This window comes from Nerophis ophidion, linkage group LG08 (assembly GCF_033978795.1).
Source record: "Nerophis ophidion isolate RoL-2023_Sa linkage group LG08, RoL_Noph_v1.0, whole genome shotgun sequence".
NCBI lineage: Eukaryota > Metazoa > Chordata > Actinopteri > Syngnathiformes > Syngnathidae > Nerophis > Nerophis ophidion.
This window is the reverse complement of record NC_084618.1, coordinates 26,514,038-26,539,994: the sequence shown is the minus strand read 5'-3', so window position 1 is coordinate 26,539,994 and position 25,957 is coordinate 26,514,038. Positions and strand designations below refer to the sequence as shown.

The following is a 25,957-nucleotide window of genomic DNA, read 5'->3' as shown; positions in this document are numbered from 1 at the left end:
TTGATAAATATTTACAAAAAATATATAGATAAAATGTGACGATTGATTCATCTATAAAATATGTTGATAATTGATGAATATATATACAAATATTATATATATATATAATATTATGAGGATTGATATAATACAAAAAAAAATTATATATAAAATATGATAATTGATATAAAGTAATATATAAAAACATTATTTATATATATATATATATATATATATATATATATATAAATGATGATTGATTATCAGTGATGGTTTTGAGAGTAAAAACAGTTTGAGTAGATTGTGTCATCTTTGACCGCGATGAAAAGAGGAATATTATCTTATCAAACAGACGCACACGTCGCTCTCAGAAGACGTGGCTGATGTTTTCTTACGTGTCGTAGCTGTCCCGGAAACCCTTGGCGAAGGGTTGTGGTCGATCTTCAACTGCGTGATCTGCACAAACACAATCACATTTCAGTATAATTAAGAGTAACAATCATCATCACATGCGCGTCCACGCACGTCTGCGTTCTGGTAGGCGGTGACGGCGATGAACTGGGTCTCGGGGAAGACGAAGCTTTGAGCTTTGGACGGCTGGAAGGCGTCCTCCGAGCCGTCCTCCTTGGCCTCCACCACGTGAAGACGAGGCTGATATTTGTGCAGAGACTGAAGCACGATCATCTGCAACAACGCAAGATCAGGGGATTACACCACACATGGCATACATGAAGCATCTGCTCGGCCATAGTATAAGAAGACCAAGCAGGAGGCGTCAGTGTTGCCAACCTAGCCACTTAGTTGCTATGTTTAGCAGTTCTCATTTTCAAAACTTCAAAACTGAGTATAAGAAGACCAAGCAGGAGGCGTCAGTGTTGCCAACTCAGCCACTTAGTTGCTATATTTAGCAGTTCTCATTTTCAAAACTTCAAAACTGAGTATAAGAAGACCAAGCAGGAGGCGTCAGTGTTGCCAACTCAGCCACTTAGTTGCTATATTTAGCAGTTCTCATTTTCAAAACTTTTTCTGGTCTTTTTGAAAACGTGAAGCTTTTGGCGACTGATATGAAAGCCTGTGTCGCTCTTCTCAACGAGCAGCTCCCCCTTGTTTTTGACCTTTTTAAAAAACAATAAAAATAAATGACCAGAAGTAGGTTCATTTTTACTTCTATGCCATAGTTTGTAGTTTTTACATAATTTATTATCTTCCAAAAAAAGTATCTATATTTTTGCAGAGTTAACAAAATAAAGTAATTTCTCATTTTATCATCAACATAAATAAAAAAAATACCATAAACTAAAACTAATACTTTTGTATTATCGTAGATATACAAATAAGGTAAAATATATTATTTTTTTACAATTATTATGAAAATAAAATAAAAATATTGTAAATAAAATAAATTGACTGGGGTCAAAGTGCATGGGGCTACCTGTACTAAATTTTAATTATTGTAGATATACAAAATATTATGAACATTTAATAAAAATGTATTGTTAGTATTTATTTCTGACATGTTTAATAACAAAAAAAAAGAGAAAAAAGTATTTTTCCAAAGAATATAACTAAATGATTATTTATGGGTGTCAAATTGTGCTAGCTCTGCTACTTTTATATTTAAAAATGTGTGGAAATCAGATAAAATATGATTGAAATAAAATGAAAATATATGTAATAAAATATGACTTTTATTATCATAGATATTAAATATTTTTAGTAAAATGAAAAAATGTATAATCAAAGTAGAATAAATAAATCGGGGGTCACTACCTGCGCTACTTTTATATTATTGTAGATATAGAAATAAGATAGAATATGATTATAAAAAGTCAAACAAAAATGAAAATATCCGTCCATCCATTTTCTACCGCTTGTCCCCTTTTGGGGTAGGGGGGGGGGGGGGGGGGTGCTGGAGGAAAATAAAAATCTAATGTGGGGGTCAAAGTGCATGGGGCTAACTCGGCTCCTTTTATATTAATTTAAATATATAAATAAGATAGAATATTATGAAAAATGAAATGAAAAACATATGATGAAAATAAAATTAAAATAAAATGTGTGTTGTAAAAAGTTTTTCTAACATGTTTAATTCAAAAGAGGGAAAAAAAAACAAAAAATGATTTTTCAAAAAAATATAATGAATTACGAATGTCAAATTGCAGTGTGCAAGCTGTGCTATTTGTATATTAAAAAGGCATACAAATCTAATAAAATAGGATTCAAATAAAATGAAAACATGTATAATATAATATTACTTGTATTATCGTTGATGTTAAAATAAGATAACTTGTTTTAAATGAAATGAAAAAATATATTCAAAGTCAAATAAACCAATTTGGGGTGGTTAAAGTGCAGGTTGCAACCCGTGTCACGTTTATATTATTGTAGGCATAAAGTCATAACGCACCTGTGTCACGTTTATATAATTGTAGACATAAATAAGGACATAACACATCTGTGTCACGTTTGTATTATCATAGACATAAATAAAGACAACGCACCTGTGTCACATTATATTATCATAGACATAAAGATATAATGCTTCTGTGTCACATTTTTATCATCACAGACATAAAGACATAATGCACCTGTGCGACGTTGATATTAATCATAGACAGAAATAAAGACATATCGCCCCTGTGTCATGTTTATATTATCATAGACATAAATAAAGACATAACAAACCTGTGTCAAGTTTATATTATCATGGCCATAAAGACATAATGCACCCGTGTCATGTTTATATCATCATAGACATAAAGATATGATGCACCTGTGTCACGTTTATATTATCATAGACATAAATTAAGACATAATGCAACCATGTTACGTTTATATTATGGACAGAAATAAATACATAATCCACTTTGTGTCAGGTTTATACTATAATTGAAATAAATAAAGACAACGCACCTGTGTCACGTTTGTATTATCATGTACATGAATAAAGACATAACGCACCTGTGCCACGTTTATATTATCATAGACATAAATAAAGACAATATGCACCTCTGCCACATTTATATATTTTGGACATTGATAAACACATAAAGCACCTGTTTCACGTATATATCATCATAGAAATAAAGACATAAGGTATCTGTGCCCCATTTATATTATCATAGACCTAAAAATACAACACATCTGTGCCACGTTTATATTACCATAGACATACTAAAGACATAACGCACCTGTGTCACGTTTATATTCTCATATACATAGACATAACATACATGCGTCACGTTCATATTATCGCACCTGTGTCACGTTTATATTATCATTGACATAAAAAAAGACAAAACGCACCTGTGCCACGTTCATATTGTCATAGACAGAAATAGACATAACGCACCTGTGTCACATTTGTATTATCAGACATAAAGACGTAACACACCTTTGTCACATATATATATCATCATAGTGTGTCACGTTTATATTATCATGGAAACAAAGATATGATCCACCTGTGTCACGTTTATATTATCATAAATATAAAGACATAAGGCACATGTGCCCCATTTATATTATCATAGACATATAAACATAAAGCACCTGTGTCACGTTTGTATTATCAGATATAAAAACGTAACGCACCTGTGTCACATATATATATCATCATAGTGTGTCACGTTTATATTATCATAGACATAAAGACAAAACACACTTGTGCCATGTTTGTATTATCATGGACACAAAGACATAACGCATCTGTGTCACATTTACAATATCATAGACATAAAAAAATAATTACCGCACCTGTGTCAGGTTTATACTATCATAGATATAAAGACATAAGGCACCTGTGCCCCATTTATATGATCATAGACGTACAAACATAACACACCTGAGGCACGCTTATATTATCATAGACATTAAAAAAAAGACAAAACGCACCTGTGCCACGTTGTTGGTGCTGCCTTTGTTGTTGGTCAGCTTGAGTTTGCTGAAGGACACTTCCTGTCTCATCCAATGTGAGCCCGTGTTGGGCGAGTCGGGGTGCACGTATGTCCTGTTTCCTGCGCCGCATCGACAAAAGGTAAGGCATGACTATGTATGTATGTATGTATGTGTGTGTGTGTGTATGTATGTATGTATGTATGTATGTATGTATGTATGAATGTGTGTGTGTGTGTGTATGTATGTATGTATGTGTGTGTGTGTGTGTGTGTGTGTGTATGTATGTATGTATGTGTGTGTGTGTGTGTGTGTGTGTGTGTGTATGTATGTATGTATGTATGAATGTACGTCACACTGTCAACATTACCTGGCATGTTGCCCTCCGCTTTGCCACACTGCACCCACTTCCCCCCCTGGTAGCGCCAGTGGTGCTGGTCCGCCAGAACCACGTCCACGTAGACATTATAGTGGGCGGAGGGGTCCAGGGCGCTGATGTTGAAGCTCAGGAAGGGGAACATCCTCCTGGTGAACACGGTGGTCAATAAAACATGTCTGACAGTAACTTTCTTGTGTGTTTACGCGCATTTTGCACTGGAATCCTCAGCAGTTGGTGTACCTAATGATGTGGCCAGATGGAAGGTCCATATATGGGTGCAAGGAAGGGGCGGAGCTGTTGAAGTCTAAAGATTATCTTTTGTGTTTGCTCCTCATCAGAGCACCTGGTTGGAGTTGGCCCCGCCCACCTGGTCAAAAGCTCCCCAAACTTGTCCCAAATGGTTTGCCCTACGTTATTTTTGTCTAACTATTATAATTATGTTATCGACAGACCTGCTCCGACGAATATTCACTTTTGTTGTTTGTAATTCTGCCAACAGGCTGGAGGGCTAAAGCCTTCTCGCCAATGCGTGCTAAGCTAAAAGCTATCTTTAGCTTAGCTACAGGACGTAGCATGAGTCGGTGAAAACAATGTTGTTCTTAAAACGGTCGTTCTTCAAGTCAAGCGAAAGAGTAAGACGACGTTTTAGGATGACGAAGGTGAGTGAGTGTGTTCTGTTTTTGTAAAGTCACAAATAAGATAGTGAGCAAGATTACCTCTGTTCAAGCTACATGCTATGCTAACTGCTACAGGTGGCATTTAGAACTGTTCCTTTAAAGGCCTACTGAAACCCACTACTACCGACCACGCAGTCTGATAGTTTATATATCAATGATGAAATCTTATCATTGCAACACATGCCAATACGGCTGGGTTGGTTTACTAAATTGCAATTTTAAATTTCGCGCGAAGTATCCTGTTGAAAACGTATCGCGGTATGATGACGAGTATGATGATGCGTGCGCGTGACGTCACGGATTGTAGAGGACATTTTGATCCAGCACCGATCCCAGCTATAAGTCGTCTGCTTTAATCGCATAATTACACAGTATTCTGGACATCTGTGTCGCTGAATCTTTTGCAATTTCTTCAATTAATAATGGAGACGTCAAAGAAGAAAGATGTAGGTGGGAAGCGGTGTATTGCGGCCGCCTTTAGCAACACAAACACAGCCAGTGTTTCCTTGTTTACATTACCGAAAGCTGACGGTGAAGCTTTACAATGGAACAGAGCGGTCAAGCGAACATGGTTCCCTACCACATGTCAACCGGCAGGTTTCGGTGAAAAAAATGGTGGCAATAAGTCGGCTCTTACCGTAGACATGAGCGGAGAGTTTGCGTCTTTCTTCCTGCAGCTGCGGACTCTCTTGCCTCCTCCCAACGGCCGCCCCCGACCGTCGGTTGCCTACACCGTGGAGGAGGGGGGGGGGGAAAATCTCAGCCCCGGCTGCCTTGCCTTGTCGAGAAACGTGGCTTCCATCGAAGACACTGGCGGTCACCACACCCATGGCCACACCCCTTCGACTTTCAGGTACGACCATATAATCTCACTAAAACACTAGTAACACAATAAGCAGATAAGGGATTTTCCAGAATTATCTTAGTAAATGTGTCTAATAACATCTGAATCGCTCCCACTGCCCTCTTTTTTTTTCTTCTAGTCCTTCACTCTCACTTTCCTCATCCATGAATCTTTCATCCTCGCTCAAATTAATGGGGAAATCGTCGCTTTCTCGGTCCGAATCGCTCTCGCTGTTGGTGGCCATGATTGTAAACAATGTAAGGATGTGAGGAGCCGTGACGTCACGCGCACATCGTCTGCTACTTCCGGTAAAAGCAAGGCTTTTTTATTAGTGACCAAAAGTTGTGAACTTTATCGTCGATGTTCTCTACTAAATCCTTTCAGCAAAAATATGGCAATATCGCGAAGTGATCAAGTATGACACATATAATGGACCTGCTATCCCCGTTTAAATAAGAAAATCTCATTTCAGTAGGCCTTTAAAAACCTGCAATCACTGGTAGCTGTTGGAATATAAAATGTGGCTCGGTATAATTTAAAATTTCACAAATATTACTGTATTATACATATCTAAATATATAAACGTTTATTTGAAATAGGGACGGATACAAAAACATAGACATCTGAAACAGTTATCCAATGTAAGCATCATAGTGTTTGTAGCCAAAGATAATTTACCACACTTGTCCACAACAACACAGATCCAACATCATTAAAATAGGAAAATAAAAAATAGAAAGAATGATTGGTAAGAATGATTCTGAAATACTGGCAATATTTGAATGCATTGTTTTGTTTTTATGTAAATAGTCCTTAAAGTGGTCCTATATTCCCATGCTTTAACTGTGATATCACTATTTTGAAAATCCCCTAACCTAAATAACTCCAGCATTTACTAATATGATAATAATAATATAGATAAAAATACACAAAACAAGTAACAATTACATTTGTATATGTATATACAAGTGTAAATGAAATTAGATTTAAAAAAATAGTACATAATAGAAAATTTTAACTTGTAAAATTGTCGACCCAACTAGTGTGTACGTTTGACCTACATCAGAACAATAAACCATGAAAGTGAATTTCATAATGATAAAAAATAAGTATGATGTTCTGTACGATTAAAAGGAGTATGATTCGTTGTGAATCTAAGTTTAGGCATAAGAGTATAGAGATTGGAGTGTTTATTTTTCCTTTACTTATTTTTTATTTTCATTTTATATATATATTTTTTTGTATGACATTCACTGCAATTATTGTTTATTCTTCTGTTCTAAAAAAAAAAGATATATTGTGTAATTTTATGACGTTTTTGCAACTAAATAAAACTAAAATAAACTGAAACAAATGATTTGAAAATAAATAACATATTTTTTTTAGTTCAGTGGCCATTTGTGTGACATTGTCTGTGTGTGAATAAAAACAGCATCCAAAAAAGTAATACAAAAATCAAATTCAAATAAAAATGTAACTAAATAAAACAAAACTGAAACAACAGCAAAAAATGTGTCAATAAAAATATAAAACTAAATATCTAAAACATTTATTTTTGATCAGTTACCATTTTTTTGTTTCGTGTGAATATAAACAGGTCCCAAAAAAGTAATACATTTAATAAAAAAAAAAAAAAGACAAAATAAAATATATAAACTGAAACAACTAAGAAAATTATTTGAAAATAAATAAAATCTATAAAATAAAACCATTTTTTAATTCAGTGGCCATCTGCTAACATTGTGTCTGCGTGTGAATAAAAACAGCTTCCCAAAAAAGTAATAAAAAAAATGAAATAAAAATAAAAATGTAACTAAATAAAACAAAAATAAAGTGAAAAAACAACAAAAAAATGTGTAAATAAATTAAAATATAAAACAAATATTTAAAAAAAATATTTTTTAGTTCAGTTGCGGTTCGGGTGAAATTGTGTCAAAAAAGGTAATCAAAAATTTAATTCAAATAAAAATATGACTAAATTAAACTAAAACAAACTGAAACAACTTAAAACTAATTCAAAAATAACTGAAAATATTAAATAAAATAATTTAAAACATATATTTTTTTTAATTCAGTTGCCATTCGTGTGACTTTGTGTTTGAGTGTGAATAAAGCAGCTCCCAAACAAATAATAATAAAAAAAATAAATCTAATAAAAATGTAACTGAATAAAACAAAAATAAACTGATAAACAAAATTATTTGAGGAAAAAAAAAAGAAATATATATATATATATATATATATATATATATATATATATATATATATATATATATATATATATATATATATAATATAAGTTCAAAGGTCATTCAGGTAATATTGTGTCTGCATGTGAATAAGAACAGCTTCCCAAAAAAGTAATAAAAAAAACAGAAAAAATTAATAAATAAAATAAATCAACTAAAACACAAAAAAAACATTAAAAAAAAAACAAAAAAAAAACCTGAAATAATTTTTTTTAAACAAAGGTTTTAGTTCAGTGGCCATTCAGGTAGCATTGTATCTGCGTGTGGATAAAAACAGCTTCCCCAAAAAGTAATAACATTGAAATAATGTAACTAAATTAACTGAAAAACAAAAACAAAATGTTTGAAAATAAATACAATTATTTAAAAACATTTTTTTCTTTTCAGTGGCCACTCAGGTAGCATTGTCTGCGTGTGAATAAAAACAGCTCTTAAAAAAAGTTAAAATAAAAATGAAATAAAAAAATGAAATGTAACTAAATAGAACTAAAATTAACTGAAACAACAAAAAAAATATTTGAAAATAAATAAGACAAAATAAAATATATTTTTTAAATATTTTTTCAGTTTAGTTGCCATTCTGGTGACATTGTGTCTGCGTGTGAATAAAATAAATAAATCAAATAAAAACAGCTCCCAAAGTGCGTATGGGTTCTTGTCGTTCACCTAAAAGAGCCGTTCAAATTACTCGATTAGTTTGTGAACGTCACATCACGGCTACTGTCATGGTGTGCACTGTGGAGGGTTATTTAAATCCATTAAAAAAATTAAGTGGCAGAGTTTGACCCCTGGATGATAAGTGTAAAGCAGGTTGGGTCACATGACGCTGAGTCATCAAGTCGGTGGTGTTGCCAGGGTTGTTTAGCCAGAGAAGAATGTGTTTATGCAAATGAACATAATTGTTCCCCGCAGCACATTCAGCTCGTTTAGCAGTGTAAAAACTAGTCAGGTGTGTAAAGGTTCATGTTGTGGTCATGTTGCGTTAGTCGCGGTGTCACCTCGGTGCATGTGAGCATGCACATGCACACTCTGCAACGCTGACTGCTGGTAGCTGCACTTGAACTCACCACCAAGATACAAGGAACTAAAATTGAGGAGTCACAGAGAATCTCACCTTAGTTTTGAGTAGTTGTGCACTATTACAGTAGGGAAGGGATTCATACGGCCCCGTTCCTGGGTGGATCTTGCGTGAGAGGGAGAGGGGGCGAGGGGTTAATCGTTTTGCAATGCAGTCTGCTGAAAATGATGGAAAGCGGCACTCTACATAGGAACTGGAATTGCCACAAAACACATTTTAACATATTCAACACTTTACTGCCGTGTGGCGTCTAAAGTGGCTAGTGCACACCCCAATTTGTCACGTTTCATGTGTCAGCTAAATTGGGTCAAAGGGGGCCATATGAAGAAAAAAGTTGTTTGGTGCAAAAAGGGTCTTTTTCAAGATAAAAAAAGGCGAAAGGAAAAAAATAGGAAACCTGTGTTCTTAACCCTGCTATCTGAAAGTTCAAAGACGCTAATAAAGGCTGGTTTGCACATCGCAGCAAATCATGGCACACAAGTAAGAGAAAAGGAACTTCTAGAAGTACACTGGAGCCTTTGTTTTTGTTTGATTGGATTTTCGCCGAAAAATTTTGCCGTCGTTTTCGTACATCATCTCGGTTATCGTGCGGCCAAACATCGAATGTGACAAACCAGTACGTTCGATTTGTCAAAGATTCAACTTACGTGAGACCAATTCCGTGATGGAAAACATTGATGCCCATTCCAAACTGAAGGTTTACTGTGAAAAGCACATTCTGCGAAAGTAACTCTTCTACCTTCTCCTTGCTGGTTTAACAGTGCACCATTGTCTAAACTGTTGTTGCGTCATATGCTCTCTCCGCTCCCATCTGGTATTTAGTGTAAAGGAGCTTAACATTTGCGTTGATAAACCTCCCTCCCTCACAACTTCGTGACCATTGCTGGCTATGATTTGATAGCCCGGGGTTTATAACTCAGTAATCGGCACGCTCGCCTCGGAACAAGAGGAAGTACCCAACACGCCCGAAAAAGTGAGTACACGACTGCTACGTCAGCACAAATCATTCATATTTATAATTTAGTAGTGTGGAATGTTAGAAAGGTTTGATCAAGTGAAATGGATCAAACAGAACAATTTTAGGTATAAAAAACACTATGTTATTTATTATTAACCGTCTGAAATTGACTCGTGCTGTCTTTAAGTTGAAGTTTAGCCAAATATCACAATAATACATGAAGTTAAGCTCATGATGCAGTAAGTTGAAAGATGCGGACACAGTTGTTACTGGATATTTTCTGCCTTGGAGACTATGTATGTGAAAGTAATATGCAACTATAATTATTTGATATTTGTTTATATTGACAAATGTGTTGTTTTATTGTTCAAAGAATTTGACTTACGTGTAGCCTGTATGCTTTTGTGTGCTTAGCTGATGGGTAACCGCTAGCTCCTTAACCTATAGCCTAGCATGTTTACCTTTTGTAAATGACTTTAGTCAAATACGATTTTGTATTTATTGGACGTTAATGGATACTTTGTTTTTTATTGCTGATATCGGATAATATCAATTATGAGGTTAATAATAACAATGATGATGATAATAATAATTAGAATAGTATTAATAATGCAAAAATAATAATGATAATAATACTAATAATGATACTACTACTACTAATAAAATAATACGATTGATACTAATAATGATAATGATTTTACTACTACAACTAATAGTAATAATGATGATAATAACAAAATTAACAATGATAGTAATAATATTAACAATGATGATGATAATCATAATAATATTGATAATGATAAGGATGATAATAATAACAATGATGATGATAATGATAGTATTAATAATAATACAAAATGATGATGATGATGATGATAATGATACTAATAATGATAATAGTGAGAATAATGATACTACTACTACTAATAATAAAAAATAATAGTAATGATACTAATAATGATACCACTATTACAACTAAAAATGATAATGATAACAAAATTAATTATAGTAATATTAACAATAATGATGATAATAATATTGATAATGATAATAAGGATGGTAATAATAATGATGATAATGTTGATAAGAAAAATAATAGTAATGATACTAATAATGATAATGATACTACTACTACAACTAATAATGATGATGATGATAATAACAAAATTAATTATAGTAATATTAACAATAAAGATGATAATAATGATAAAGATAATAAGGATGGTAATAATTATAATAATGTTGATAATAAAAATAATAGTAATGATACTAATGATAATGATACTACTACTACAACTAATGATGATGATGATGACAAAATTAATGATAGTAATATTAACAATAATGATGATGATAATAATAAAAATGTTGATAATAAAATAATAGTAATGATACTAATAATGATAATGATACTACTACTACAACTAATAATGATGATGATGATAATAACAAAATTAATTATAGTAATAACAAAGATGATAATGATAATAAGGATGGTAATAATAATGATAATAATGTTGATGATAAAAAATAATAGTAATGATACTAATAATGATAATGATACTACTACTACAACTAATGATGATGATGATAACAAAATTAATTATAGTAATATTAACAAAGATGATAATGATAATGATAATAAGGATGGTAATAATAATGATAATAATGTTGATGATAAAAAATAATAGTAATGATACTAATAATGATAATGATACTACTACTACAACTAATGATGATGATGATAACAAAATTAATGATAGTAATATTAACAATAATGATGATGATAATGATAATATTGATAATGGTAATAAGGATGATAATGATGATAATAATGTTGATAATATCAATAATGTTGATAATAACATTAATAATAATAATGATGATAATAACAATAATAATACTGGTACTAATGATGATAATAGTAATGAAAATATTGATAATACAAATAATGATAATAAATACAAATAATAATAATAGTTTATTATAATAATAATGATAATGATAAAAATAATAATTTAAATAATACCAATCATAATGATAATAACAATAATAAAATTAATCCCAATAATGATGATAATAATACAGATAATAATATTAATGAGTCCCACTTGGAATGGCGGCCTGGAGGAATGAATTTTGCAGTATTAAGACTCTTCCCACTCTTGACGACATTGACGCTAACGCCCAGCGGCGGTCTGTCAGTCAGCTTGGAGGCGCTGCAGTTGCGGGAAGTGTGGCGAAGTACGCCGGTGACATTTAGGAACAATAGCAATAGAGCAGGTGGGGGGGTGGGTACGTCCACCAGGGAGGACAGACTTCTGCACGAGCGCACTCGCTGATTTGTGCGGACAGGAGCTCAGGTCGGCTTCTTGTCACCACGTGCACACGCCTCATCGTCTGATCACAACATGGCTGCCTGCAGCTGCCGCCGTCACCACCATCGCTCGCCTGTCTTTAGATTCTGCATCACGTGGAAGTCACTCAGCACGGCAATTACCGATGGTGCCTGTAGATCAGGGGGGTCCAAAGTGTGGCCTGGGAGCCATTTTTTCTCGCCTTTTTAATGGCATTCTAAAAATACTAGTAACATTTTAAAATCTCATAGAGTGGAATAAAAGAGCAAACAGGTGAAATATTACAACAAAAAGTTTAAATTTTGAGCCTAACAAAGCTGTAATGCAGACTGTTTTTTTCTTTAAAACTCATTGCTCAAAAAATAATAATGAATCAGAATCAATGTAATGAATTATTGACATATTTAATGCTCCAATTACTTTACATCAAATATGACGCAATATATTTTGGGGAAATTATTGCACATCTTGTGTGTTTGCTATAAAAACAATATTTTCTTTGACAAAAAGGACAAAATATAATATTAAAAAGTGAAACTTAATTGACAGATCTAATTTAAGTGTTGAGAGTAAAAAGCAAAACAATACATGTAAATGTAATAAAAATGTATTTTGGAACCCTAACAATTGTAATGAGATGTTTTATTTAATTTTTTATTACTCAAATATTAAAGGCCTACCGAAATGAGATTTTCTTACTCAAACGGGGATAACAGGTCCATTCTATGAGTCATACTTAATCATTTCGCGATATTGCCATATTTTTGCTGAAAGGATTTAGTAGGGAACATCCACGATAAAGTTTGCAACTTTTGGTCGCTAATAAAAAAGCCTTGCCTGTACCGGAAGTAGCAGACGATGTGCGCGTGACGTCACAGGTTGTGGAGCTCCTCACATCCTCACATTGTTTAAAATCATGGCCACCAGCAGCGAGAGCGATTCAGGCCAAGAAAGCGACGATTTCCCCATTTTTTTTGAGCGATTCGTGGATGAGGAAAGTGAGAGTGAAGGACTATGAAGAACAAAAAAGACGAGGGCAGTGGGAGCGATTCAGATGTTATTAGACACATTTACTAGGATAATTCTGGAAAATCCCATATCTGCTTATTGTGTTACTAGTGTTTTAGTGAGATTATATGGTACCTGAAAGTCGTAGGGGTGTGGCCACGGGTGTGGTGACCGCCAGTGTCTCCGGTGGGAGGAGGCAAGAGAGTCCACAGCTGCAGGAGGACGCAAGCTCTGATCATGTCTACGGTAAGAGCCGACTTATTACCACAATTTTCTCACCGAAACCCGCCGGTTGACATGTGGTCAGGAACCATGTTCGCTTGACCGCTCTGTTCCATAGTAAAGCTTCCCCTTCGGGAATGTAAACAAGGAAACACCGGCTGTGTTTGTGTTGCTAAATGTGGCCGCAATACACCGCTTCCCACCTCCATCTTTCTTTGACGTTTCCATTATTAATTGAACAAATTGCAAAAGATTCAGCAACACAGATGTCCAGAATACTGTTTAATCATGCGATTAAAGCAGACTTCTTATAGCTTAGATCGGGCTGGAAAAAAATGTCCGCTACAACCCGAGACGTCAACCGGATACTTTGCGCGAAAATTAAAATTTCAATTTAGTAAACTAAAAAGGCCGTATTGGCATGTGTTGCAATGTTAAGATTTCATTATTGATATATAAACTATCAGACAGCGTGGTGGGTAGTAGGTCTTTAATCCTGAATTAAAATCATTGTTATGAATTAATGTCCTATTTAAGGCTCCAATTACTTCAAATTTAAAAATCCACCCAGGAATATTTTTTCAATACATAAAAATTTTGACGAAAGGACGTAAAATATATGTATTTTTTTGTAAACTTTATATCGACAAATACACCTTAAGTTGATGGAGAGATTTAAGCGTACAAAACCTATGAAAGCTTCTCCTGACTTCTTTGGGCCCTTTGCTCTCGAGAGTCATATAACTTGGTATGTGACACATGCTAAGTGTTAGCATGCTCACTTCTTTTTTATTTTTAAACTCATTTTGCGAACTTTTCACCCCGCAGTCATATAACTTGGTATGTGACAGCATCTACGGTCTGTATGCCAATGCTAACCGGTTGTATCAAACACCCCTCCAATTAATATTTTTTCAACCGAGTATGTGGACATTTGTTGAATACATTGTCACTCAATTTATCAAACTTTTGTTGGGTTTGGTTATTTATATATTTTCCATTACCGTTAGTGACAAAACATAATAAAAACAAAAAGACGAGGCTAAAAATCACATGGATATTTAGCAATCGCATGCCTTTCTGACTAAAAAGGTTTTCAGGCCTATTTTATAATGTAAATGTATATATATATACATATATGTATATACAAATATAAAAGTATAGATGTATTAAAATGTTTACATTTAATGTTTTTCTGCTGGTCTTTATGTTCTAAAGGTCATAAAAATGATGGACACTGACCAATATAAAACATCGATATCATGATACAGTTTTCAGCCGTATCGCCCAACGCTACTATAATACATACATAGTGCTGCTTCCGTGGCAAAGGGGCATTTTTCAATGTTATGTGCGTTTAATAATAATAATTATTTTAACTTTTATCTCGAAAGGTCGCATTGAGGTTATAAAATGTGTTCATATTCAATAATTCAAACAAATGACTGCATTACTAAAACAATTGATAGTTGCTGCCCTGGATGGCAGTGCGTCAAAGAAAAGAAAAGTAAAATCAGCATGTTCGGTTTCATTTGTGACCATCATGGCGGGTCTGCTCCTACGACGACAACGGAGCAGGGTAGTGGTGTCGTTCTTGACGATTCCTCCCTGGGACGGTACGAGAACCTCCCTGTTCTCTCAGACCGAACATTGTCGCCAAGAAAGAAACGAGCGGTGACGGCCAAGTGGACTTGCGGCGTGGGAGGAAGTGCTCTCTGACAGCCGGGCGGCGGTTCGGCGAAGATTCCCCCGTGCACGAAAACATGAACAGGAAGTGACTGTCGCTTATGCACTTCTGCTTTTTTGGTAGGAGAAGAAGAAGTCGCCTGCCTGATATTGATTTGTAAGATGTGTTTGCACTTGCACGATGACTGACATGTTCCTCACTCGACTGCTCAAATAGAAAAGGCGCATACTTGAATTTTCCCTCCAATGTGAAACTCCTGTGGGAAGGCCCCAAAATAAATGCAACAAAGGTCAAATTGCATTTTTTTTCTTTTTTTTGTTTTTGCATAAACGACCCATATTTGGCTCATGTTGATGATTTATCAGAATCAAAACGTTGAAACCTTCATGACAAGCTTAAATGGAACAGATAATTTCTTTGACCTCGGGGCCTCACCTTTCCACTACAGACTAGCTAATATATTAAGACTGTAATCTGACTTTGAATTTGAATGGTATTAACTGATCATACACAACCTATTTACAGTTGACAACCTGTAAGTCGCTTGTAATATTATTACTCTTTAACACTGAAACATTGGGCTTAGGTCAGGCTGATTAGTAAATCAGTTCAAATCCAAATAGCGATTCTTATTCATCCTGATTCGAAATCAATTAATTTTGAAAAATGTATTTTTTTAAAAATGATTTTTTTTTTTTTAAAATAAGAATTAGTTTAAAAAAAAACGTTTTCAGGCCGTCTCCATGCAACTAGAAGGAACTTTTGACAAGTTTCATTATAATTATTATACCAAATAATACATTGCGAAAATCAGGTCAAATCCATTTAGAGTTTCCTATTTATCCTGATTCAAAATCCAGTAATAGTTTTCCAAAAAATACATTTTAAAAAAGGAAGAATGTTCTTTTATGTATTTTTTTAATACAAATCAGTTTTAAAAAAATAAGTTTTCGGGCTGTTTCCAAGCAACCAGAAGGAGCTTTTGAAAAGTTTCATTATTATTATTATACTAAATAATTCATTGCAAAAATCAATTTGAATCAAGAATCGATTCTAATTCGAATCCTCCTTGTTTATAAATCCTAACTCTTAATCGATTCATCCATTTTCTACCGCTTATTCCCTTTTTGGGGTTGCGGGGGGCGCTGGTGCCTATCTCAGCTACAATCGGGCGGAAGGCGGTGTACACCCTGGACAAGTCGCCACTTCATCGCAGGGCCAACACAGATAGACAAACAACATTCACACTCACATTCATTCATAATTTTCAAAAACTGGTAATTTTTTTTTTTTTTTAAACATTTGTTTTTTTATTTAAGTAAGTTTTAGGCCATCTCCGAGCAACCAGAAGGATCTTTTCTAAACTGTAACCTCTTTTGAAAAGTTTTATTATAAATAGTATACTTAATAATACATTGCGAAAATTGGTTGGAATCAAGAACTGATTCTGAATCGAATTTGAATCGAATCGTCACCCCGGGAATCAAAATCGGCTCGAACCGTTAGGTGCCCTGAGATTCACACCCTTACTGATTAGAAAAATACGTATAATCCATCCATCCATCCATCCATCCATCCATTTTCTACTGCTTGTCCCCTGTACTAATCAAATATAATGCATGAGAAGGATTCAGAAAGAAAATAATTAATTGAAGTGCAAATGAAAATACAGCTTCGCTTCCTGAGTCATAATTTTTGCGCTGAAGAAACTTACTGTATCTAGCTCCAATAACTTAAGCTCCAAATTTCTTCTGGTTGTTTGAGATTGTGATTACTTCCACAAGTGGTAGAAAAGTGTAACACAACTGCGGCCGATACAGACCAGATATTTTTTGGTGGCCCCTTAGGGGGAACTCTCAGCCCAACAATGGTTAAGAAACACTGATATAGATCAGGGGTTATATGAACAGTAGTCTTACTCTTGATTTCGATCATATTAAATATTAATATCCAGCCTACAGTTCACACCCTTGTCGAGTGCTATAAAGCCATGGGTTTATTAATTACAAGTTAATTATCATATATTGAACACATAAACCTGAGGCTTAGGTCAGGCTGATTTGAAAAATAAGCACTAATCAAATGTACTGCATAAAAAGGGACTCATAATTTACTGACAAAAAAAATTGACGTAGAATTATGTTGTGCTAAAATAGATTAACTGGATAATAACGTGTGTCTTAGCGAAACTGTCAATAGTAGCTTCATCACTTTAGTCATAATTTTTTCGCTTAAGAACCTTCTATGATTTAAGATCCTGACTTCTTTTTGAGATTGTCATTACTGCCACAAGTGGTGGAAAGGTGTATCCTAACTGCGGCATACAGAGCAGATGTTTTTTGGCGGCCCTTTAGGGTGAACTCTCAGCCCAACAATGGGCCCTATGGTTAAGAAATACTGTTATAGACCAGGGGTTATGTGAACATGAATTAGTAGTCTTAAATCTTGATTTCAATCATAATAAATTATAATATTTGGCCTACAGTTCACAACCTTGTCGAATGATATCAGGCCATGGGTTTAATTATGAGTTAATTATGATGTATTGAACACATAAACCTGAGGGTTAGGTCAGGCTGATTAGAAAAATAAGCACTTATCAAATATACTGCATAATTAACTGACAAAAAGATTTGACGTACAGTTATGTTGTGCTAAAATAAATGAACTGAATTCATACCAAATGTTTCTTAGCGAAACTGTCAATAGTAGCTTCATCACTTTAGTTATAATTTTTGCGCTTAAGAACCTTCAATGACTCTTGATCCTGACTCCTTCTTTTTCATTTTGTCATTACTGAATTCTGGTGGAAAAGTGTATTACAACTGAGTACCGCTGTGGCCCAAACGGACCACAGCTGACAAACAGGTTTTTTTGGCGGCCCACTAGGGGGCGCAAAGATGGTTAAGAGCCATTGCTATAGACAATATGCGACATATGCCCTGACATCGGTAGGTTGTGAGTTAAAACCCCGCCCTAGTCATACCAAAGACTATAAAATTAAGACCCTTCCTGCTTGGCACTCTGCATCAAGGGTTGGAATTGGGGGTTGAATCTTCAAAAATGATTCCTGGGCGTGGCCACCGCTGCTGCTCGCTGCTCCCCTCCCCTCAAAGGGGGTGATCAAGGGTGATGGGTCAAATACAGAGGATAATCTCACCACACCTAGTGTGTGTGTGACAATCATTGGTACTTTAACTTTAAATTTAAAAAATGATGATAAAAATTGTGATAATGCATGCTGATTAGAGGTGCAACTCTTAGGGCACCTAACGATTTGATTCGATTCCTGGGATGGCGATTTGATTCAGAATCAATTCTCCATTAAAACTGATTCTTGCAATGTGTTATTTAGTATAATTGGAATGAAACTTTTTCAAAAAGCTCTTTCTGGTTGCATGGAGATAGATGGTCTGAAAATGTATTTTTCTTAATGAATTTTTATTTTTATTATCGATTTTTGACATTTATTTATCGATTTAGAATAGTTTTGAATAAGTATCGCAATTCGGATGTGAATCTATTTGTTTGTGCACACCCGTGTGATACCAGTTTGACAGCGACAACCGAAAGACCGCGTCCTCGCGAGCGCCTAACTTAGGTCCACCACAAATCCTTCGATTTTAATGTAGAGATGGGCGATACGGACTAAAATCTGTATCGACATGAAATATATATTGCAGCCTCTTGCGATCATTTATGTGCTCTATATCAAGATGTATTATTTAACATATAAATGATGATATAACAATTTCAAAACATGTTATAAAGTGAAGTGAATTATATAGCGCTTTTCTCTAGTGACTCGAAGCGCTTTTACATAGTGAAACCCGATATCTAAGTTACATTTAAACCAGTGTGGGTGGCACTGAGAGCAGGTGGGTAAAATGTCTTGCCCAAGGGCACAACGACAGTGACTAGGATGGCAAAAGCGGGAATTGAACATGGAACCCTCAAGTTGCTGGCACGGCCACTGTACCAACCGAGCTATGCCGCCCACATAAAGACTTATCTGCTCACTTCTTGTTTTAACATGTTTGTATTTACACTGTTGTAAAAAAATAATAACGCTAACAAAGTTTTGGCCGATACAACAAATTTGGGAATGGATCCGATACCAAGTACTGTAGTTACACGGGCAGTATCGTGATGCTGATACTTCACATTTTTAACATCAGACAAAAACAAGACGGCGTTACAGTAATATATATAAAACAATAAATATATTTCCTTATTCCCCTTTATTACATAAAAAAATTATAATTAAGTCCATCGTGCAAAATAAGTACATATAGCCAAAAATGTATTAAAAAATACTATTAGCTCTGATTTATATCATTTAGTTTTTTGCCCTCCAATTCCTCCTGTGTCCAGAAGCTTATTTCCTGTCTTCGTCAACAATAACAAAAACGACAAAGGAAAAAAAGATGTGATAATAAAACATGTAAAAAAAAAAAAAAAAGTTTTAGAATGAATCGCAATTCTTATGTGCAATGATTATCAATTAAAAAAAATTCAAAATTAAAAATATACTTTTTTATAAATGTTTTTAGAATCGAAAATCGTTCTGAATCGAACCACAAGAATCGAATCAAATCATGTGGTGCCCAAAAATTCACAGCTTAATATTCAATCACTGTATTACCGACCGTGTACTGATACTACACTTGGTATCGATACTGTCTGTTAGTATCGATCCGCCCACTCCTGTTTACATTCAAGACATTCCAGCTTAGCGGTTAGCATGGCTTCTTGTATCCAATAATACAACAACAATATCAAGCAAACAATAAACATATTTTTTATACTCTTTTATTACATAGAATTGTATAATAAGGTCAATGGGGCGGCATAGCTCGGTTGGTAGAGCGGCCGTGCCAGCAACTTGAGCGTCGCAGGTTCAATTCCCACTTCCGCCATCCTAGTCACTGCCGTTGTGTCCTTGGGCAAGACACTTTACCCACCTGCTCCCAGTGCCACCCACACTGGTTTAAGTGTAACTTAGATATTGGGTTTCACTATGAAAAGCGCTTTGAGTCACTAGAGAAAAGCGCTATATAAATATAACTCACTTCACACTTCACGATGGTGCAAAATAAAAACGACTATTTGCTCCTATTTCTTAAATGTGTAAACAATGAAAAAAATTACAAAAAAATACTTTGCGATAGTAAAAATGATTGCTGTAATTATTGTAGTATTGACTATATACTGATACTATATTTGGTATCGTTACTGTCTCTTAGTATCAATCCGCCCACCCCTGCTTACATTCAATACCTTCTAGCTTAGCGGTTAGCATGACTTCTTTTATCTAATAATACAACAACAATTTCAAGCAAACAATAAACATATTTTTTATACTCTTTTATTACATAGAATTGTATAATAAAGTCAATAGTGCAAAATAAAAACGACAATTTGCTCCTATTTCTTAAATGTGTAAACAATGAAAAGTGACAAAACTATTTTGATTGTAAAAATTATCGCTCTAATTATCGTAGTATTGACTATATACTGATACTATATTTGGTATCAATACTGTCTCTTAGTATGGATCAACCCACCCCTGCTTACATTCAACACCTTTTAGCTTAGCGGTTAGCATGGCTTTTTGTAGCCAATACTACAACAACAATATCAATTAAATGATATGACCTTTTATTACATAAAAATGTATAGTCAAGTTAATAATGCAAAATAAACGCAAAAAACACTACTGCCGCTTATTTCCCAAGTTTGTAAACAATAACACAAACAACCCAAAAATATTTTGTGATAACAAAAATATCCACCTAGTCGCTGTACAGTAGTATCGACCTTTACTATACTTGGTATCATTACTGCCGATATTGGTAACGCTCCCCCTTGTTTACTCTCAAGAGCTCGTCTAGCTTAGCGATTTGCTACGTTGTGTTTGTGTAGTCCTTGTCCTCTCGTCCTCCAGTGATCATCCAGTGATAACGCTACTTGTAAGACACATACTTTAGTGATTTAGAAGCAGCTTCGCATTGTGGATAGCCGTTAGCCGCTACCTTTGTTAGCTTGTCAACACAGCCAGCATGTCTTTGAGATGCATTATCACGATATCAGGAGAGTAATAAAAACGCTATCTTTGGCCAAATTATCATTTATATCGAGTATCGTCAAAGTATGTTTCATACAAGTATCTTAGGAAGGATAGCTAAACATGCTACACTACACACCGTAAAACAGGGGTCTCAAACACGCAGACGTTATTTTGCGGCCCACACCTTGATATGAAAATTTAATGTTGGTGCGGCCCGCGAGTTTAGTTTGAAAGCTTTACTGCGTCATACTTTTATACCCTGGATTTTTCCATGAGACTTCCAATCATCAGTGCCACTTCAGGGGTAATCAATCTACCAAATTTCACCCTAACAACAATATTAAGGTGGCACTGTGGAGGCACTGCCTTAGGAATCCTCTTCAACTTGTTCAAACAGCGTGCCAGCCCAGCCACATGTTGTATTTGACTTCTGTAATCGCAGTACCCTACTGCAAGACATACTTGATCTACAGTCACACAGGTCACACTGAAGGTGGCCGTATAAACAACTTTAACACTGTTACAAATATGTGCCACACTGTGAACCCACACCAAACAAAAATCCATCCATCCATCCATTTTCTACCGCTTATTCCCTTTTGGGGTCGCGGGGGGTGCTGGCGCCTATCTCAGCTACAATCGGGCGGAAGGCGGGGTACATCCTGGACAAGTCGCCACTTCATCGCAGGGCCTACACAGATAGACAGACAACATTCACACTCACTTTCACACACTAGGGCCAATTTAGTGTTGCCAATCAACCTATCCCCAGGTGCATGTCTTTGGAAGTGGGAGGAAGCCGGAGTACCCGGAGGGAACCCACGCATTCACGGGGAGAACATGCAAACTCCACACAGAAAGATCCCGGGCCTGGATTTGAACCAAAAATGACAAACATAATTTGGAAGAACATCCGCACCGTAACACAACATAAACACAACAGAACAAATACCCAGAATCCCAAGCAGCCCTGACTTTTCTGGGCTACAATATACACCTCCGCCCCCCTCAACCCCACCCCCTATTGTAGCCCGGAAGAGTTAGGGCTGCATCGGATTCTGGGTATTTGTTCTGTTATGCTTATGTTGTGTTACGGTGCGGATGTTCTCCCAAAATGTTTGTCAATCTTGTTTGGTGTGGGTTTACAGTTTGGCGCATATTTGCAACAGTGATAAAGTTGTTTATACGGCCACCCTCAGTGTGACCTGTATGGCTGTTGATCAAGTATGTCTTGCAGTCACTTTCGTGGGTCTGCAGAAGTTTCATACAATATGTGACTGGGCCAGCACACTGTCTGTACGTTAAAGGCAGTGCCGTCACGGCACGCCCTTAATACTGTTGTCCGGGTGAAAACCGGGAGATTGTCGGGAGAGGCACTGATATTTGGATGTTTCCCGGAAAGATTGCGAGAGTTGGCAAGTATGTTGCGAGGGCGGGAAAGCCATTCAAAGAAGGTCAATTCATCAAAAAGTGCATGTTAGATTATTTTGAGAAATCTTTTCTTGCGGCCCAGGCTCACCCAGTTTCTGCATCCAGTGGCCCCCAGGTAAATTGAGTTCGAGACCCCTGTCGTAAAAGGAGACAAGAAGTCATGAGCTAGAGCTGTTGAATGTAAACAGTGGCGGGTGGAGCGATACAAATATGGAGTGACGGTACCAAGCAGTGGTACCTCAACTTACGAGTATTTTTAAATACGAGCTCTCTCTGGCTGTTGCTTTTGCTTTTAAGTTGCGAAAATGAATTAGACTTACAAATTGTAGTTTTTATTTTTTTCCAATTACAAAGAAGGGAGAAAGGTCGTGCGAAGAAGAATTGGCGGAACAATACAATAAAAACACGAGTGATGTATCCGTCAGTCCCCACCACATAAAAACTGTTGACATTTATCCATGAAAATATGAAGAAGCTGCCTATGGCATGTTGGACGTGTTTCAGTGTGTTTCCTGATTGGACAAATACGACATAAACGTCGCTTGCTGTCAGCGTTGACCTCCCGTCCGTCACTCAGACGTCTAGTGCAACACCAACGATAATTACAGTTCCTGTTAGTCCGCTCCCTACAGTAAATATTGTACATTACCCTTACATTGCTTCATAAACTACTGGAGTTATTTTTGACTGAATTATATTGTTTTGTAGACAACATTTTTTTTAATCTAAAAGTTTGTTTTTCTTATTAAAAGGCGTGTTTCAATAATGCCAAATAAGTAAACAAAAACAAAGTTTTGAAGTTTTAACTATTGGTTTTGATTTGAATCCTCTGCCTTTAAAATGCATCCAAGGACTTTTTTTTTTTAAGTTTGTGAATTAAAAAAAACATTATGATACTGTGATACTGTATCTGTAATGTAAAGTTCAAATTTGAATGACAATAAAAAGGAAGCCTAAGTTAAAATTGGTCATAGGACCAATTATCTGGTAAGTTAAAGGAACTACTGTATCAGTATTATTGATACTACAGTTATTAGATTGATATTTTTTTAGCATCATATTGTTTTTTTTTTTTGGTTCACATGCTCAGGGAAAAGTCTCTGGATGCATTTTAAAGGCAGAGGATTCAAATCAAAACCAATAGTTCAAACTTCAAAACTCTGTTTTTGTTTAGTTATTTGGCATTATTGAAATAATTCTGCTCCAAATATTGTATGGAATAAAATAAACAAGGGAATAATTTAAATATTCAATTGATATTAGGGAAATTAATAATATTGAATTATATGACCGATACGGCCCCTGTAAGTAATTTGTATTGGAGCGATATCCACATGTATAGTATCGCAACATAAGAATAAGACCTACAAATAGAAATATGTTACATTATTACTAGTTTTAAGAAAATAATAACAAAACAAAAAATATATATCAAGAGCAACATTAGAAGCCTTTCTGGCCTGTTTTGAAACGTTTCTAGGATCCCTTATATGGCAAATAATATGTGATAATAAGTATATTGTTATCACAGATTACAATATACTTATTATTATTACAATATACTTATTATACTGTAGATTTGAGGCCGTATCGGCTTCATGTCAGGCACATGAAGATGAATGTAGATAACTTCATGAAGCTCTTGAGACTGATGAGCTTCAAATAATTTATGATGATAAATATATTGTTATCGCAGAGGCCATGCTGTAGATTTGAGGCCGTATCGGCCACATAAAGATGAATGTGGATCACTTCATGAAGCTCCTGAGGTTCTCCTAAGCTTCAAATGATATATGATAATAGGTATATTGTTATCGCAGAGGCCATGATGTAGATTTGAGGCCGTATCGGCCACATATCGGTCAGATGAAGACGATTGTAGATAACTTCATGAAGCGCCTGAGACTCGCCTAAGCTTCAAATTAAACATAAGTGTATTGTTATCGCAGAGGCCATGATGTAGATTTGAGGCCGTATCAGCCACATGTCGGCCACATGAAGATGAATGTAGATAACTTCATGAAGCGCCTGAGACTCTCGTGAGCTTCAAATAATATATGATAACAAGTATATTGTTATCACAGAGGCCATGATGTACTAGACTTGAGGCCGTATCGGTCACATGAAGATGAATGTAGATGCCTTCATGAAGCTCCAGAGACTCTCCTAAGCTTCAAATGATATATGATAATAGGTACCGTATATTGTTATCGCAGAGGCCATGATGTAGATTTGAGGCCTTATCAGCCACATGTCTGTCACAGGAAGATGAATGAAGATAACTACATGAAGCTCCTCACACTCTCATGAGCTTAAATGATATATGATAATAGGTATATTGTTATCACAGAGGCCATGATGTAAATTTTAGGCCGTATCGGCCACATGAAGATGAATGGAGAACTTCATGAAGCTCCTGAGACTCAAATAATATATGATCCATCCATCCATCCATTTTCTACGGCTTATTCCCGTTCGGGGTCGCGGGGGGCGCTGGCGCCTATCTCAGCTACAATCGGGCGACAAATATATTGTTATCGCAGAGGCCAGGATGTACATTTGAGTCCGTATCGGCCACATGAAGATGAATGTAGATAACTTCATGAAGCTCCTGAGACTCTCCAAAGCTTCAAATAATATATGATGACAAATATATTGTTATCGCAGAGGCCAGGATGAAGATTTGAGTCCGTATCGGCCACATGAAGATGAATGTAGATAACTTCATGAAGCTCCTGAGACTCTCCAAAGCTTCAAATAATATATGATGACAATTATATTGTTATCGCAGAGGCCAGGATGTAGATTTGAGACCGTATCGGCCTCATGTCAGACACATGAAGATGAATGTAGATAACTTCATGAAGCTCCTGAGACTCATGAGCTTCAAGTAATTTCTGATAATAAATATGTTGTTTTCGCAGAGGCCATAATGTAGATTTGAGGCCGTATCGACCGCATTTCAGACACATGAAAATGAATGTAGATAACTTCATGAAGCTCCTGAGACTCTCATAAGCTTCAAATAACTTCTGATAATAAATATATTGTTATCGCAGAGGCCATGATGTAGATTTAAGACCGTATCGGCCTCATGTCAGACACATGAAGATGAATGTAGATA

General features: G+C 35.4%; 1 protein-coding gene and 1 long non-coding RNA gene across 2 annotated transcripts in view; one reads left to right on the top strand and one right to left on the bottom strand.

Annotated features, from left to right (window-relative positions):
- Positions 1 to 25,957, bottom strand: part of tbx21 (T-box transcription factor 21) — a 42,347-nt gene that overhangs the window by 10,450 nt on the left and 5,940 nt on the right. Inside the window, 5 exon segments of the mRNA XM_061908117.1 lie at positions 375 to 411; positions 414 to 435; positions 505 to 663; positions 3,874 to 3,995; positions 4,244 to 4,398. Coding sequence (XP_061764101.1) covers positions 375 to 411; positions 414 to 435; positions 505 to 663; positions 3,874 to 3,995; positions 4,244 to 4,398 — 495 coding nt within the window.
- LOC133557566 (uncharacterized) overlaps positions 4,611 to 25,957 on the top strand; it is a 79,055-nt gene continuing 57,708 nt past the window's right edge. The window contains exon 1 of the long non-coding RNA XR_009807795.1: positions 4,611 to 4,911. This is a non-coding gene — a long non-coding RNA (uncharacterized LOC133557566). The remainder of the gene's footprint in view (positions 4,912 to 25,957) is intronic.